This window comes from Puntigrus tetrazona, chromosome 17 (genome assembly GCF_018831695.1).
Source record: "Puntigrus tetrazona isolate hp1 chromosome 17, ASM1883169v1, whole genome shotgun sequence".
Classification (NCBI taxonomy): Eukaryota; Metazoa; Chordata; class Actinopteri; order Cypriniformes; family Cyprinidae; genus Puntigrus; species Puntigrus tetrazona.
In genome coordinates, this window is record NC_056715.1 from 21,876,032 (window position 1) to 21,893,013 (window position 16,982).

The following is a 16,982-nucleotide window of genomic DNA, read 5'->3' on the forward strand; positions in this document are numbered from 1 at the left end:
GCAGTTTATCTTCAACCAAGCAAACTCATCTGCCTGTGTAGCTTGATGATATGCCACCAGTTAAATAATAGAACACAATACTGTGGTTTACTTTGTTAATGGTTTAAACAGGAAGTAAGTAACAGAAACGATTGTTTTATGAAAGAAAGAAAGAAAAAGAAAGAAAGAAAGAAAGAAAGAAAGAAAGAAAGAAAGAAAAAGTGCATTTCTTAATAGAAAGAAAGACAAAAATACACAATAATATATATTCTATTTTGGTGTGGAGTAACCCTTTAAAGATTAGAGACCAATACTTGTTTGAAAATCTTTTTTAGTTGAAAATATCTGTTTAAATTCAGTGTCTTTTAATATATATATATATATATATATATATATATATATATATATATATATATATATATATATATATATATATATATATATATTAAATAATGTTATGCTCCATTCACAACGTGGCATTTTTAAATTTGACCAGACTGGCTACTGTGGGAATGTTGCAATATCAATAGATCATGAGCTCCCCCTATCTTTGTATTTTAAAACCACAAGTGTTCTGTAAGGAAAACTATTTGCGAGGAATAAATAAATAACGCACTACCATACTGCACGTCATTTCAGCATTATGCAGTATTTTCTGAATACATGAAATACCTCGATGGCGTTCTGGTGATGTATTTTAAACTTATGTAAGCTAGGGTCACCCTAAAAATACGTCTGCATGTTTTGATTAGATAATTAGTTACAACAAGAGCAAATGAGTAAGTGACAGAGTCTCCTCACGAAAGCTGACAGTTTCAAACGGTTCTCATTACTGGACTATGAAGGACTGTTAAGAAACGCTGCTGTATTTTACAGGTCTACTTAATTGAGCTGTAAAACTTCTAATATTTGTTTTTAATGGGTTCTGCTAATGAGAAACTCTCTCTGTTCTTGTAATCTTGTAATTACCTTGTTATAGACAACATGAAACAAGAAAGCAATTCCAAGCTTTTCCTTGAAATTGAGTTCACAAGATGTCCATAATGTCATGTCCTCAGTATTCTCTTTTACAAAGGCTGTTATGAAATTCACCTTCCCAGTTCGTAGGGACTTGGATGTTTCCAATTTTGTTTTAAAAAAAAAGAAAGGAAACAAAAGGAAAACAACGAGAGAGGCAAATTAGAGCAATGTGTAGCGCTTCTTGTTAAAATGTAACAAAAACGGTGCTCTTATACATCTTTATTTCATGTTTACAATCGTATTCACATGTTCTATCAACAATTAAATGAAAAAGAAATTAATGAAAAATCAGGTATACTGCAAATGTCTTGTACAGTGAAACTGGGTTAAATGGACTTTAAAGTCTTGTCGTGTCGTCAATCAAATTGTTCGGTATGGTTTCTTAAACTTGGTTGGCAAGCTTCTACCGTAGATATCTGGAGTTTACGAACCACAGAGTTGTGAGATTTCACAGCGTGATAAAAACTCGCAAAGGTTATGTTTTCTCTGCGATCGTCTACAAGGTTGTCCTTTTCGAACGAAATGTTGAAGGTTAACATTTTTATGAGCTATTCTATGCAGGGTCAATGAAGATTGGTCGTCTAAACACACCAGTTGCATTTGAGCCGATCACTGTTTAAAGGTCTTGTTAACCCTAAAGCTGAGCGTGATCAGGTAAATGTGTTAAATGTGGTCTTGTTATGCAGTGGAATGCCCTCTGCCCCACGAAACTCAGCCGCAATGTCATCAAAAGTGCGTCCCTTGGTCTCAGGAAGACGAAACATTGTGTAGGCGAAGGCAATCAAGGCCATACACATGAAGAGGAGGTAGACGTAGGCCCCACATATTTTCTGCAAGCAAACATACGCTGCATTAAAGGTACAACTTTTAATGCAATGTAATTTTGATATTCATATAAAACAAAAGAATCGTATACCAGAAGAGGCGGAAAGAGAAGCGCTAGTAAAAACTTCCCTCCCCAGTTAAGCATGCTAGTGAAGGCCATAGCAATGGGACGGGCTGACTGGTCGAAAAGCTCAGCGGCAATGAACCAAGAGATTGGCCCAGGCCCTACTTCATAAGCTGAGATCAAGAAGAAAATCACCAGCACTTGCATATTGCGGATGTTTGGAACTATGGGCTAAAAAGAGAGAAGAGTTGAGATGGAGAGAGTAGTCTGGGACTTTGACATCATTTCTGGATAAATGGATCTTCTGCCTCACCAGTATGGAATATGTGATGGTCATAAGCAGGTTGCAGAGAGCTAGTGATAGAAATCCAGCAAGCAACAGTTTCCTGCGACCTGCTCTCTCCACCAAAAAGAACTTGAAAAAGTCCAAGAAGGTTAATTGAATTTTGTAACTGAATTCAAAATAATGTAAAAAGTACACAAAGTAACCTTTTCCTCAATAGCACCAACCAACTGTTCTTATTTACATGAGAAATTGGTTTTATTGTAGATGAAGTCGATAATCCGCAATCTGTTTGTTTCACTGATAATAGGCCAGCAGAAATCTGTTGTAAATAAAGTTTTTGTGCAGTAAATCAGCTGTATGGGCTTGTACATCAGTGAACCATTTGATAGGTTTGCTGAGAGTTTTTTGGGAAATATATTGACCTCGAACTCAGCAAAATCAGGACGTGCATATGGGCCCAAAAAAATAAAAATAAAAATAATAATAATAAATATAATAATAAAAATAATCATTTTAACAAATTACAACAATGACTAATAATGACAATGTGACACTGTAATAATGACAGTGATTATATAATGAGCATTTATCATGATCATATAATGAATACTTACTGCTACTATGGTGAATGCCACATTAACTGCCCCCACCCCTAGTGTCAGATATTTGGCTTCATCAAAATTGGACTGAGCAAACATTTTTGTAGAGTAGTTAATGATCTGGAAGAAAAATATCAGACATGATAGATTATTATTCTAGGCAATTATATGGGACAATCTTTAAACACTATTTATCTTCAGGGCCTGTATTGGTAAGAAAACATAACTATTAATCAGGCAGTGTTGTGGTCCTATATCATTATAGAGAAATTCATCTTGTTCAACTTGAGATCAGATTCTTGATTTTTTTCCTCCATCCTATTATTCAAAAGGCGAATCACTGAATATTGACACGTCTTACATTTAAATTAAACTTAAGTGTTTATTGATTTAAGTCAGAGGAGGGCTTGCTTAAAGTTTAAAAACAATTAAATTTCAGTACGATTCGACACCATCTAGTGAGAGCAAATATTAATAGAGCAGAATGATGCAATTACTGTCTTTTTGATGAATAACAATAATAAATAGTTTCAACAATAATGAAATTATTGTCTTTTTAAATCTGCTTTACAGCACAATGTTAAATTGCCTTATATTTGTAAATATTTGCAGCATTTATTGTATTATTTTTCTATACTGTGAAGCTGTATTGAAATGATCTGTATTGTATTAAGCAACATAAAAATAAAGATGACGACTTGAATGACTTGAATGCAGTGTTGAGGGTTTAGATTACTTTTTTTTACTTTTACTTTCCACATTACCTTTTCATTTACAGTCAAATTTTAAAATAAAACAATACTTTTTCAAATAGTGACTCTTCAAATGGTGAGGCGTATATCATTTACATTTAATTTAGTCAGTTAGCAGATAAGATAATTATCCAAATCGACAAATGAAGACAATGAAAGCAATAAACAAATAGAATATCCCACGCTCATGTGGGTGACACCTGACACCAAGCGACACCTGGAGGGGCGTGATTGGGAGTAACAGCCCCCCCGATCTGAACCAGAGTGGTGTTCTGTTATTGGACTTTTGTGCTAAGCACAGTCTGTCCATAACTAACACCATGTTCAAGCATAAGGGTGTCCACCAGTACACATGGCACCAGGACACCCGAGGGCGGAGGTCAATGATCGACTTTGTGGTTGTATCATTTGATCTCATGGTGAGTTGGATCTGTTGGTGGGAGTGGAAGCCAGACAGACTCGGCAGGCCAAACGCATTATGAGGGTCTTTTGAGTACGTTTGGCAGAGACCCCTGTCAGGGAGATCTTGAACTGCCGCCTCCGGCAGAGCTTTGATCGGATCCCGAGGGAGGCTGGAGACACTGAGTTCGAGTGAACTATGTTCTCTACCTCCATTGTCAACGCAGCCATCCGGAGCTGTGGCCGTAAAGTCACCGTTGCCTGTCGTGGCAGCAACCCCCGAACCCTGTGGTGGACACCCAGAAGTAAGGGATGCCGTTAAGCTGAAGAAGGAGCCCTATTGGGCCCGATTGGCTCATGGGACTCCTGAGGCAGCTGATACGTATTGGTTGGCCAAGTGGACTGCAGCACGTTTGGTTGTGGAGACAAAAACTCGGGTCTGGGAGGAGTTCGGTGAGGCCATGGAAAAGGACTATCAAAGAGGTTCCCGGAAAACTGTCCGATGCCTCAGAAGCGGGAAACTGTGCTCTGCCAACACTGTACACAGTGCTGGTGGGAATCTGCTAACTTCGACTGGGGACAGGGTGAGGAGTGTGTTCCAACTATAGGGGGATCACACTCCTCACCCTCTCCGGTAAAGTCTGTGCCAGGGTACTGGAGAGGAGAATACGTCCAATAGTCGAACCTCAGCTTCAGAAGGAACAATGCAGCTTTCGTCCTGGGTGTGGAACACTGGACCAACTCTATACCCTTTTCAGGTTACTGGAGGGTTCCTGGGAGTTTGCCCAACTAGTCCACAAAAGTTAAGCATATTAGTGCAATGCATTACTTTACACAAATACTAATGCATTTAGTTACTTTCTAATGGAGTAACACAATATTATGATGCATGACTCTTTTAAAGTTATATTTGTGGACATTTTAATGCCTTTCATGTGATAGGAATGTAGAGAGGTGAAAGGAAAACATTGGTTGGCCCAAGTGCAGATTTACCCAACACTGCTTGAATGAACAGATTTTCAGCTCCATCTTTTGAATTGTCATTGCCGTTATACTCAAACATGTAGAAATATGAAAAGATACCTGGTTTATGCCTATATCTCCCAAGAAAAATAAGTTGTATTTTGAAGTACATCCATATTTAGATCAAATAATGCATTTAAAACACCAACCGCATTGAATCCAGATAACTGGCTGCCCAGGTTTATGATAAGCACAAGTATTATCGGCTGTCTGTAGCGTCGCTTCCTGAGGAATTCTCTGACAGTCACTCCTGTTTCACTGTGGGCTGCTTCCTCTCTCATCTCCTCCATTTCTTTCATCACCAGCTCTGAATTTCCCCGAAGTCTTCTCAGGGCTGTAATAGAAAGAAAGATGCTGGATTAAACTCTCGTGGCACTAGGTTTTATTTCTGTTCTAAGTGAGTTATCAGTCAACGTTCTCTCCTAACAGAGATGAACTCACCCGCCTCCGCTTCTTTTTCTTTCCCCCTGTTGATGAAGAGGTAGCGTGGGCTTTCAGGGCAAAAAGGAAGGCTTATATACTGGAGAGTTGCAGGAATAAGGGACAGAGACAACATCAGGGACCAGTATTTCTCTGTGCCTAATACCGTTTCCAAGCCCACCACCTGACATACACACACAACATACCATCAGGCTTGCACTGATGAGATCCAGGCCTCAGAACTATTAAGGACAAATCAGGAAGAGGATCGAGAGCAGGTGTGTCTTACCATGCCCAGAAGAATGCCTGAGGCGAAGGAGACCTGGTTCAGAGTTGCAAAGGCACCGCGGAGGTTTGTAGGCGAGACCCCTTGGATGTACAACGGGTTCAGGCTCATCACCAAGCCACAGAAAAAGCCGAAGATCAGTCGACCCACAATAAGCACTTCAAATGATGCTGTGACTTTGCTCATAAACATCAGAGAGGCACCCACCACAGATAAGGCATTCACTATCAGGATAGCATTACGCCTGCAAAAAATGTATCAATAGAATATTACTAATAATATTAAACTCACATGCTGTGGTTGGTTAATTTTTAGGAGTAGGTGACGTTTTCCAAATATACTTTTTCATGACTGATTTTCCTGATAACAGATTGAAGAAGTGAAATGATTAAAGTGCTTATAAATGCAAAGTTCTCTTCATCAGTATGCATTATATGCAGCTATAATACTGACCTTGTTAAGCTGTTAATGTTATTTGGGTTATGGGACAAAAATCAGAGATGAGTTCATTTATTCATTCATTCATTCATTTATAGAAAGTACAAAATATATCTGTGACATATAGAGTACTGGTACAGTGATGCAGTGACACATGCAAGTTATTTCAACAACAATATTATTCATTGCAGGGATATATTTATTTCCATATTTATAATAAATAAATAAATATGTTACATTTTAATTTATGTTGCATTAAAAATGTAGTTTTGCATTATGGTTAATAATAATAATAATGTTATTAACAAACGAATGAATGAACAAACAAACAAATAATGTAACAATTATTTATTTACTTTTTAAATCAAAAGGAATACTGAAGCAATAATATAGTTAATAATAATAGTAATACTACTAATAATAAATCCATGGTCCCAGTGCTTACATCATTTAACAAATATAGTTATTAAACAAACAACAACAACTGAATGAATTAATAAATAAATGCACAAATGGCATTTTATAAAAGTGGGTCAGACATTTGTGAAACGCAAATACATTTTCTCACCTCCCGAAGGTGTCAGCAAGATCTTTGACCCCCAGTGATCCAAGCAGTGCTCCGAAGTCCTTAATACTAACGGAGAGGGACCACAGGAACGTGAGACTGTGGTCTGGTATTGACTCATTGTGTCTGGATCTCCATGTTGTGTTGAAAAACTCCTCAATGACCTCAATTAAGAAAACCAAAAGAATATTAATCATAAGCCTCATCTTGCTTCATGCTCACACAAGCAGTTTGATGATAATAGATGGCTGCAATACGTCGCAAACTCAGACGTCATCCTTGTTTCAGATAAACTGTTGCGCTTAAACATTAAATACAGCCACTTGGGTTTAAAAAAATGAATTGCATTTGAGTAATGATTAAGTGAGTCAATACCTTAATTTCAGACACTACATAATACAACAACAAACATACGCAATCCTAATGCGGACAGAAACTCAGAGCAGCCTGTAATTTTAATACTTTACTCTGAAAGTGCATTTCACTTGCTTGAAAGACATGACTAATATCTTGAGACCAGTCCCAATGTTTTCATAATGAAAAGCCGGCCGGAGGGAACTGGACTACATCCGCACACAGACGATAAATCAACACAAGCTAGACATCATAGCTACCTGTGCGCAAATATGAAGCCTTCCAAATCCAGCGCTGGCCGAAGAGAAATATTCTCTGACTTGGTAAAGTTTATTCAGTGTTTTATGAGGGCCCTGAGAAGTTTGTACGTAAACTGAGAAACCATGCTAACCAGCGCCTGGGCCCTAAAGTCAACTCTACTCACTCGGGCAGGGGCGTTGATGTTGCCTGTGTGGTATCCTATCTGGAGCGAGCCGAGCACCGCCGCCACGATGGAGGTCAGCAACGGGACGGTCAGCTGGTTCTGTGTGCAAGAATGTGTTGCAGTTAATGATCCAACAGGGCAGTTGAGTATGAGGCGTGTTCAGCGTACAAGCTATCCACTTATAACCGTATAGCTATATCGTATATGCATAACAATATGCAAACATTTCGTTTACTGTTCATGATGTAGGATGAAAAAATGAAATAACGGAGCTAGGCACTAACCTCTTTTAAAGCCATTGGCCTTGAACGAATTTCAATGCCTGAAATGAAGGGGAAAAAATATAGATTTTTTTTTTCAATAATTTTTATATTGCTCAAGTGGTTAGTGTGCTGAAATATTATACAAGTTTAATTTATCTTTATGATACAGGTTCATGCATGTTCATCTTTAATTATTTTAGTATCAATGATATGGCCCACCATAGTTTTGTATATTCGTAATTTCAAATCCGATTTTGTTATATTTTATATTATTTTTAAATTTGGAATGGTGAATAATTATTAGTGCAATAACTGTGGGTAATATTTTATGAATTGGCCGCTTGTTAACCACTGATATGAATATTGGGATATGCAGGGATACCCCTATAGATGATTTTTTATTAAAAATTAATAAAAGAAAAAAAAGATTTACAAATTTTAAATAAATAATGGTTAAAGTGTTAGTCATGTGTTTTGTGACTTTATTGTCGATCTTTATTTGTTTATTTGTAACTTCTTGGGTTGCTTAGCGCACTAAACAAAACATAAAAAACTAGGAAAACTAAACTAAACTAAACTTTTTGTTATTGACTTAGTTTTGGTTAATAACTTAGCCCGTCATGTGACATGTAACATGAACAGATGTTCACACTGTGGAGTCAAACTATTCCAACTATTCAACTGTCTGATTCACTCTCCTTTATAACATATAGATAATGTTTTTTGCTTTTTTTTTTTTTTTTTTTAACAATAATCCAGTGAAGTTTCCATGATGATACCGAGCAGTTCTCTTCAATTTCAGAATGACATATCACTTACCGCTATATAATAGTCAGGAACAGTTGCCAACAGCTCTGCTCAGAAGTGTCTGACAGCGACTCAAAAATGTCCTCACTGTTCCTTGGCACCTCTTCTTGACTTCATCCATGAAATTACACCTCACTGTTCACTAGCACCATCGGAGACCGGCGTTCTGCAGAATGGCATCCATCTATCCCGAACTGTCTCTGAAACCCCCCACACCCAGCCCATTCCCACGACTTCTGGTTTTCCTCCCCCTTCCACCTACACTGAGCCGTCCCTCACACCCCTGCACCTACCAGGACTCACACCACCGTCTCCGGGACCCCTGGGAGCCACATTGAACTCACACCGGCCTGGTGAATTTGAGCTGGGTCTGATGGAATTGCAGCGATGAGCCTTCGCTGCTCAATGAGCTCTGAGCCTTTTACCAGGCCAAGCATATTTTCCCATTAGAATTCATGTGGTTTATTTTTTTATCAGTATTACATTCAAATGTGTTATCAATGCTAGGCACGCAAACCTCATCAATTAATGCAAGTTCATTTCATTTCATTCAAATTAAATTAAATTAAATTAAATTAAATTAAATTAAATTAAATTAAATTAAATTAAATTTCACACTAGGAAATTATAATATAAATTATAATATAATGGAATATAAAAACCTGATTAATTTGTAAAATGTATTGTTTTTCTGTGGAAAGGGGACGTTTTTGTTTAATTTATAACAAACTTGAATTTGAATATATATATTAGAGTCAGGTAATATAATATAATATAATTGGTAATTGCATGTAAATACATGCATTCAAATAAACTATATAAATATCATAATGTAGATAAAAACATAACAGTTTTATTAGTGCTAGACTTTGGACTAAATTATGTGTTTGTGGGATTGCAAGATATTGCCAAAGTTTGGCTTAAATAAGTGCAAAGGATTTGTACGGTTCCTGTTTCAGTCACTGCATCAAGCTCAAGAAAGCGGTATGATTAGTACATGCATATTATCCTGCGTCCATGAGTGAGTCAGTCTAATGCATTTCACAGGAACATGCAACAATTCACAACCTTTAGGGTGTAGTTAAGTTTATGTGTGAGCGTTTCAACTTCTCAGCTTCACTCGCTTGCTTCAATATATTCAAATGTTTCAAAGCTGTTTGCAATTCAGTTCTAAGCGTTTCAAATTTTAGCTTTATTAAAGTGCGAAATTAAACGGCATGTTTACCAGTTGTATATGGTTATCAGTTTTATTGTTGGTTTATAACTTTGCGCAGACAAGGTCGGTAAGCAACTGTGATATTAATCTTAATCTTAAAGCAATTAAAAAGAAAGAAATTCAGAAAAAATAAAGGTTCTTTATTGGCATCAGAAGAACCTTGAACATCAGCGGAACCTTCCAAAGGCAGAAAAGACTAGATTTTGAAAATGTTCTGTGAGCAGAAAACAAACCGGTCTGAAGTGAACATGTGGGCTGCTTCAACCGTAGCCAGATTTACCTACTCGTTAAGACTTCAGAACATGATTTACTGTACACTTCATCCGCGCTGAGGAAATGAAGCCAATTGGGACGCAAAGAATTCCCAGGGTACTTCATATGTGCAGCCAATCCAAAAGAATAAAAAGGGGAGGCCAAACACAGTGGGATAATGAACAGAGGTGAAGAGGCATTCCTGCGCACAGACCACATCACAAGTGGGCACAAACAGCATGACAATAAAAGTGGGTAAAAACACTATAAAGTTAAAGTGCCCTCCGTGTGCCCCCGGGCCCGCTGAGTTCCAGGTAAACCAAGATTGCAGCCGAGCATGTGACTCAGAAACAACGGCATTTGGCTGCTCTTGTGTTTCATTGCGTTTAAATGAAATTCTAAATTAAACTACCTCACTGATTTCATTTCAAGGGTTTTTAAGGAAGCGGGTATTTTAGCGCAACATTACTTTGACTTGACTTTGACTCCAGGGGCCAACAGCAAAATTGGACTCATGTTTTTCCAATTGTTCCCCAACAGGGGGCCCACGTTCACAGAGAATAACTTGCCCTTCTATAAATACCGGCACGGATTTACAGTAAACTGGCTGTTGTTTCATTTTAATAGACCGTACCTATGTTGGATTCATTGGCTTTACTTTTTATGAGCTTTAACATAAGAGCTAAATCCAAACATTAATAAATGTATATTTTTAATCTAGAGTTTGAACTTCTAGTTAGAACGAGGCTGGTCTAAGGTTAATGATTTTGCAAAGAAAGGGGATTACATGAAGAAAAACGCCTGGCCTAATACCCAATATATATATATATATATATATATATATATATATATATATATATATATATATTTTTTTTTTTTTTTTTTTTTACAGCTGAAATTACTGAAATTCATAAGCAGGAAACTTTTAAACGTTTTCCTTACTTTCCAAACTGGCAGAGCTGGTAAAATTGTTGATCCATAGCAATAAATAGTGAGTTTAGAGTCAATCAGAATAAAGCGTCTTTAAATCCAAAATATAATAAAATACAGATGTTATGAAGCTGATTCCAAAACAGTATGAAGTCTCAAATCAGTTTGTATTAAATGTAAAATAATTAGCTCTCCATCAAAATCTGATATTTTCTTACCCACAGCTGGGGTCTGTGCAGAATAGCATACTATACTTGATACTACTATACTATACTATACTATACTATACTATACTATACTATACTATACTATACTAATATTTCTAATGTTAAAGGTATAGTGTACAGAGTATGCAAAATTCTGTATGCAAGTACTGACCTATTACCTAATGCATAAGATTAAAAACACAGTAAAGCAGTCCTATTTTTTAGTTTTTTGTTTTAAAGCATTATTTATTCATACAAAGCTGGATTTTCAGCATCATTCAGTCATCGGTGTCACATGATTCTTCAGACGTTATTCTAATATGCTGAATTGATATATATATATATACACACACACATACATATATATATACACCATCTTTATATCTATATCTGCCAGGCAAAAATCAGTTTGACACACACACACACACCATAAGTTTGGCTATTGTGTTTGTAGCACAAAAGGTGCGAGATTATAGCTAAATGGCAAAATGCAATACTTAGTTTACAGGTTTCTTCAAATTATATTCAGCTCGACCTTATATTTCCATTGTGATAAAGCAAATTCTTATATCTAATTTCCCTTTGACTGGATAATTTTTAGACAACTTTTATGTTCTGATTATATATATAAAAATCCATACCTACTCAATTATGTAAACATCATAACGAGGCATAAAAACATGTACTGTGCACTGCATAAGTGAGCAATAGTGTTTTATTCTGATCAAGATGAAGGGTAAAAAAGAGACAGACACCTGCCCTGATTAGTCCAGCTGTGTTCTCAATCACACATGCCTGTCTGAGATGTGACCTTTGAACTCACTGCTAGGCCTCCTGGCAGGTGACCCCTGGCCCTGGAGAGCACGGCCTGTTTGGCAGGTGCTGCTCCAGACAGACAGACAGCAGTGTGTTACACACAAATGGCTCACACTGCAAGACCTAACATGTCCCTTTTCAATTTCACATGCTATTTTGCTTTAACTATTAGGGCATCATTGTCTAAACGACTGCCCCTTATGAACTCTAATGTGCTTTATAATGGCTTACAGAGTTTTTCACATGTGGAGAACTGCTTATGCAAGATCCTAATTTCACACAAGGGCTGAAACTAGTACATCGAAACATTTGGACCGAATACGACAAAATAATGCATACAATGCATGAAACGGTCTATTTATTTCAATCAAATCTGTTTACTTGTTTCTCCTGAAAAGGAGTCTTTTGTGATATTCTGATATTCTGCTGAAATGAATTTAGCTGTGAGAAATAAAAATGCACATGCTACTTCTTTGCTAATAAACATTCACAATTCCCAAGGGCTTTTTTATTTTCTCCATTCTGTAAGGGATGGGGTTTCGGTTCCTTGCTTCTGGATTGCTTAGTTGGGGACACTTAAGTTTTGGCAAATGAATTATCATCAAATTCATTACAGAGACCAAAAATGACGTGTTTAATCTTGTCATATTACATTACACGGCTATCAGTCTATTTTCCTATTTGATACCGTTTAGTGCTTTGACACAATCTGTATTGAACTGTAAGCGCTTTATAAATAAAAGTGATTGGTTGATTGATAAATGGTTCTCTAAAATCAAGGAACAAATATTTGCCACATTATTTAACAGTGGCATATAAGTGAAGTTTAGAGCTCATAAGCTCAGAAGGTTGCTAATGCATAACGATCATCAGTGTGTACCTGTAATAAACGTAATTCTATGAAGAACTAAGTCTATTAAATGACTACTTACAGTACTGTTGTCCTTCATTACAAACATGTTCATACTTAATCACTTAAGACTTCATGTGCTATATTTTAATGAATAAAGCAAGGCTGAAGTTACTTAGCGCAGCATGGAACCACTCAACATGACATTCAGACATCTTTTGAGTCAACAGGTCTTTAAGAACAATGGAAATCTATTATCCTCCTCCGCAAAAACACCCGCACACACACTCTTTCATGTACACATCCCTAAGCAGCTGCGTCATTATAAAATTCTTTTGAACTTCACACTGAAAGTCAAATGCCACATGTGTCAGTGTTAGACACATGTATCCCAGCTGCTTTACAACCCTTATTTCATTTCTCCACCCCCCCCCCATCGCCAAAATCCTTGACCCAACCTCTGACACCGTCCTCGTCTTTAAGAACTTATCTCTGTGCTCCTGCTTCTAAGGGAAGATAACACTTCGGTACCTCAATGCTCTGCTGCATTTCAACAATGATCTCACCTCCTCTTTGGATCAGTCCTTGTTCGATATGTATCACTGGACATCTGATCAGTTGTGCACCTGGGAACAGGGAGTTGCCTCTTTTATTGAAGTTTCTTGCTTTCATTGCCATTCCGTACATTCTGAACATGTGGCCTTTTCTTTACTGCTGCCGGAAAGGACATGCTGGAACGGCGATGGTTGAGACCAATTTCTAGGCTTAAATACCCTTTCTGACTATCTGTGATATTAACAGTAATCTGTGCCTCCTTCCAGATTGGCTCCCTCGTTTGATTGGCCGTGATTAGAGCTCGGACAATTTGAAACATTTAAAATGTGATGAGGCCTCGGCTGAGGTCTGGAAGTACTTCAGGGGACACACGGACCTGCGTTTCAGGTGGGCGTGAAAGAGAAAATGGGCGGCAGCTGTGAACAAGGGTGTGTTTACTTCTCTAAGTTGAATCGAAAACACAGTCGTCCCAGTCGACATGCCAGGTTTCTGAACCGTCACTAAATGTGAATTATTAATCCTCAGGTCAGCTTAAAATATATTAAATTTATTTAAAACTAAAATGTTAGACTTTCTTGTCATGTGAGTTTTTTTATGAAATGCTGTACATTCATTTTAAAGCAAATAAGTCAACAGAACAGTTTTAATTTTCACGCTTCATTTTCCCACTCGTCCAATTGTCTTATGACCTTTGACCTCAGATGACTTCTATAATGATGTGAGGCAAATATCACACAATGCTATGTGTTCTGACGTTATCTAACACTTTTGAAAAATATGTGCTAAAATAATCTAATACAAATAAAGTTTTTTTTGCATAGTATATGTGTGTTCAGTGTAATTTATTATAAATACATACACACATACAATATGCATTTTGAAAATAGTTACGTTTTTACATATCTATTTATATTCATTTAATTTATATATAAATTAATATATTCAATATTTAAACATACATTTTGTTCTGAAGTATATATAATATAAAGTATATATAAATTCACTTATAAATAATAACTATACACAGTACGCATACATATATTATGTAAACAAACACTTTTGTTTTGGATGCAACTAAGTGGAATTAATCATATGACAGCACTGATGAAAACACTAATGTAATATTAATTGCAAATGCATTTAAGTGTTAAAATAATATAATTACGTGTAAACTGAGTGTAAAGTAGTATACTAAAGTATACTTTTTTTTTTTAAATGAGCATATATATTTTTTATAATGTCATTAAAAAAACAACAAGCAGTTATATTTTGTATGTGTACTGTCACTTGCTGTCATTTCTACATTACGATGATGAACATAATCAGATCATGTAAAAAAAAAACAAGCAGACACTTTTTTTTTTCTTCTGTGTATTGTCACCGACTCTCATTTTTACATTGTGATGAACAGACTTTAAAAAAAAAAATATGATGAGAGCAGTACTGCCTACTAACAATTTACTCTATGATATAATCTAATTGATGCTGACTTCACCGTCAGGGTTAGCTAAAGCACTGTTTTAAGAGTGAACTGAAGAAAAAAACAAAACAAAAAAGCACATATGATAAATATTTACAACTTGACTAATTTAATTTTTAAGCCAAAGTAATGGCTTCCAAGTACATGTCAACAAGCAAAAACACACACACACACACACACACACACAGAAAGAAAGATAAAACACTCACACACATACATACATGAAAGGGGCAGGGGGTGGTGTTGGGGAACAAACATTAAGAGCCACAAAAAAATACTTTCCTGAAGTGGAAAGATATAGTAATCAAAATAAGGGGTAAATATATTTATATCTCTAATTTTATTGTTTTCTTGCAAGAGTTTGGAAGTTTCACGTTTGGAATCAATAAGAAAAATTACCACCATCCAAGCAATGATAAGACAGAACTTCATTAACAATTTTAAAACAATTAATACGTTTAAATCATTTGCTCTCGTCTCATTTTCATTCCTGCAACTTAACTACAACTTAACCGATTACCTTGGCTGAGAAACAAATCATTGCTATTGAAAACACTCCAGCTAACACAGATGCTTAACAATAAATCAGACCAGACAGGACATAAACTCAGAGACTTTGCAAAAAAAAAAAAAAAAAAAAAAAAAAAAAAAAACACCATTGAATTATTTTGAGACCTACACAAACCTCCTGATTTATACAATCCTCTTCTAGCCAGAGAAGACAATGGAATCCTACAAAAAAAAAAAAAAAAAAAAAACCTGTGGTAATACCATGGTAAAATACTGAATGATTACCATGCTATTTATATGTCACTCCCCGGTACCTCAAAAAAAGTGTATGCAAATATCCACGTTTGGCTAAAATTGGAAATAAGTATTTCTCATGAAAAGAACTTTTTAATTAGACTAGTTCTGCGCACTCATCAGTCTATAGCAATTAGAACACCCATATTTACTGTACTGTTTGTCATTTGAAAGTTCAAGATTTGATAAAGGCGTTGTGAAAAACAACAGCAACAACAGAACACCAGTTGTTCAGTTTGCGTGACACGCCGCGTACTTACTGAATAATCCATTTGAAGATAAGCTAGGTGAAGTGTTTCGTGACATTTACAAAACGAATTTTGCGCGATAGTGTTTCTGACCTCTGGCTCCTGAACGAACCATGTGGGACTTACAGCTAATTCTCAGGCGATGGTTATGCGTACATTATGTATCCTGAGGTGCAGGTCTGAGAGACCGTTGCTAATGTTTGTTGACAGAAACGATTTCGCTCCATTTCTTTTTCACTATCAATGCTCCATTAGTTCCATTGTCAAGGTGAACAGAGGAGCAAACATACTGGTTGAGTGGACATTACCGAAAACAAGAGCGAACGGAAGAAGAGGCATTTAAAGACAAGCTAATTTCAAAACAGAATGCTTGTTCATTCAAACACAACTATAATACTGTCTGGATTGAGCATGGATGTGCTGAAAATGGTAACCGTTCACACTTGCAGTCTGTGTTCTGTGACATCTTTAAGTCATATTAATAAGACGTTTACAACACAAACAAAGGACATGTCTAACAATGGGAGGAGAAAGTGCAAATATTTTGGCTCCATGATATCATCTTTTTTTTTTTTTTTCTTAAGGAACCTCTTAATAATTTCTCAGAATCCTTCGTTGTACTCTTCCAGCAGTGAACAGATGCCTTCCCACCGTGCTTTGTGCTACTGCCTCATCTTCTGGAACTTTCTGTCTTCAGACCAGACGACCTACTGGAAAACAGACAGTGTGGTGAGACAGGTGAGAGTCGAGGTGTCTCCGCTCAGCTTAGCTGGCCTACAGATGCGGCAAAACACAGCGATAGCGTGACAAGGCGGCGGCATTCTTGAGATTATCTGCACTCATGCATGCACACGTTCACATGTGCGCACATACATGCACACTAGATCTTGTCTACGATCACATACACACACACAAAATAGGAAGAGAGATATGGGGCAAACAACATGTTGTTCTGGCATTGTGGATGTGTGGGCTTTGTCTGCAAGAAGAACATCTCCAGATGCACCAAACGCATTCAAGATGATATGTTCCATGTCAGCTCCAATAATGCACCGGGTTTATTTAAAATATGCAGCGCGTATGTGAGCATCTTAACTTGGATGGGAGGATAAGAAGCCATG

At 36.7% G+C, this 16,982-nt stretch overlaps 2 protein-coding genes across 11 annotated transcripts in view; both read right to left on the reverse strand.

Moving 5' to 3' along the window:
- Window positions 1-1,302: 1,302 nt before the first annotated feature.
- LOC122362205 (solute carrier family 2, facilitated glucose transporter member 1) lies at window positions 1,303-7,733 on the reverse strand. The gene is made up of 10 exons (XM_043263546.1): window positions 7,719-7,733; window positions 7,435-7,533; window positions 6,660-6,820; window positions 5,657-5,897; window positions 5,389-5,551; window positions 5,097-5,281; window positions 2,789-2,893; window positions 2,202-2,303; window positions 1,916-2,119; window positions 1,303-1,829 (listed from the first exon to the last, which is right to left on the reverse strand). The coding sequence occupies exons 1-10, from the start codon at window positions 7,731-7,733 to the stop codon at window positions 1,650-1,652; spliced, it is 1,455 nt and encodes a 484-aa protein (XP_043119481.1). The 3' UTR covers window positions 1,303-1,649.
- A 7,325-nt stretch (window positions 7,734-15,058) lies between these two features.
- Window positions 15,059-16,982, reverse strand: part of smoc1 (SPARC related modular calcium binding 1) — a 42,329-nt gene continuing 40,405 nt past the window's right edge. For 8 of the 10 annotated variants that reach the window (XM_043262772.1, XM_043262770.1, XM_043262767.1 and 5 more), the window contains one exon: window positions 15,059-16,571. In XM_043262772.1, the coding sequence (XP_043118707.1) occupies window positions 16,532-16,571 (40 nt within the window). In that variant the 3' untranslated portion in view covers window positions 15,059-16,531. The remainder of the gene's footprint in view (window positions 16,572-16,982) is intronic. The other 2 variants (XM_043262765.1, XM_043262766.1) reach the window with 1 other exon arrangement.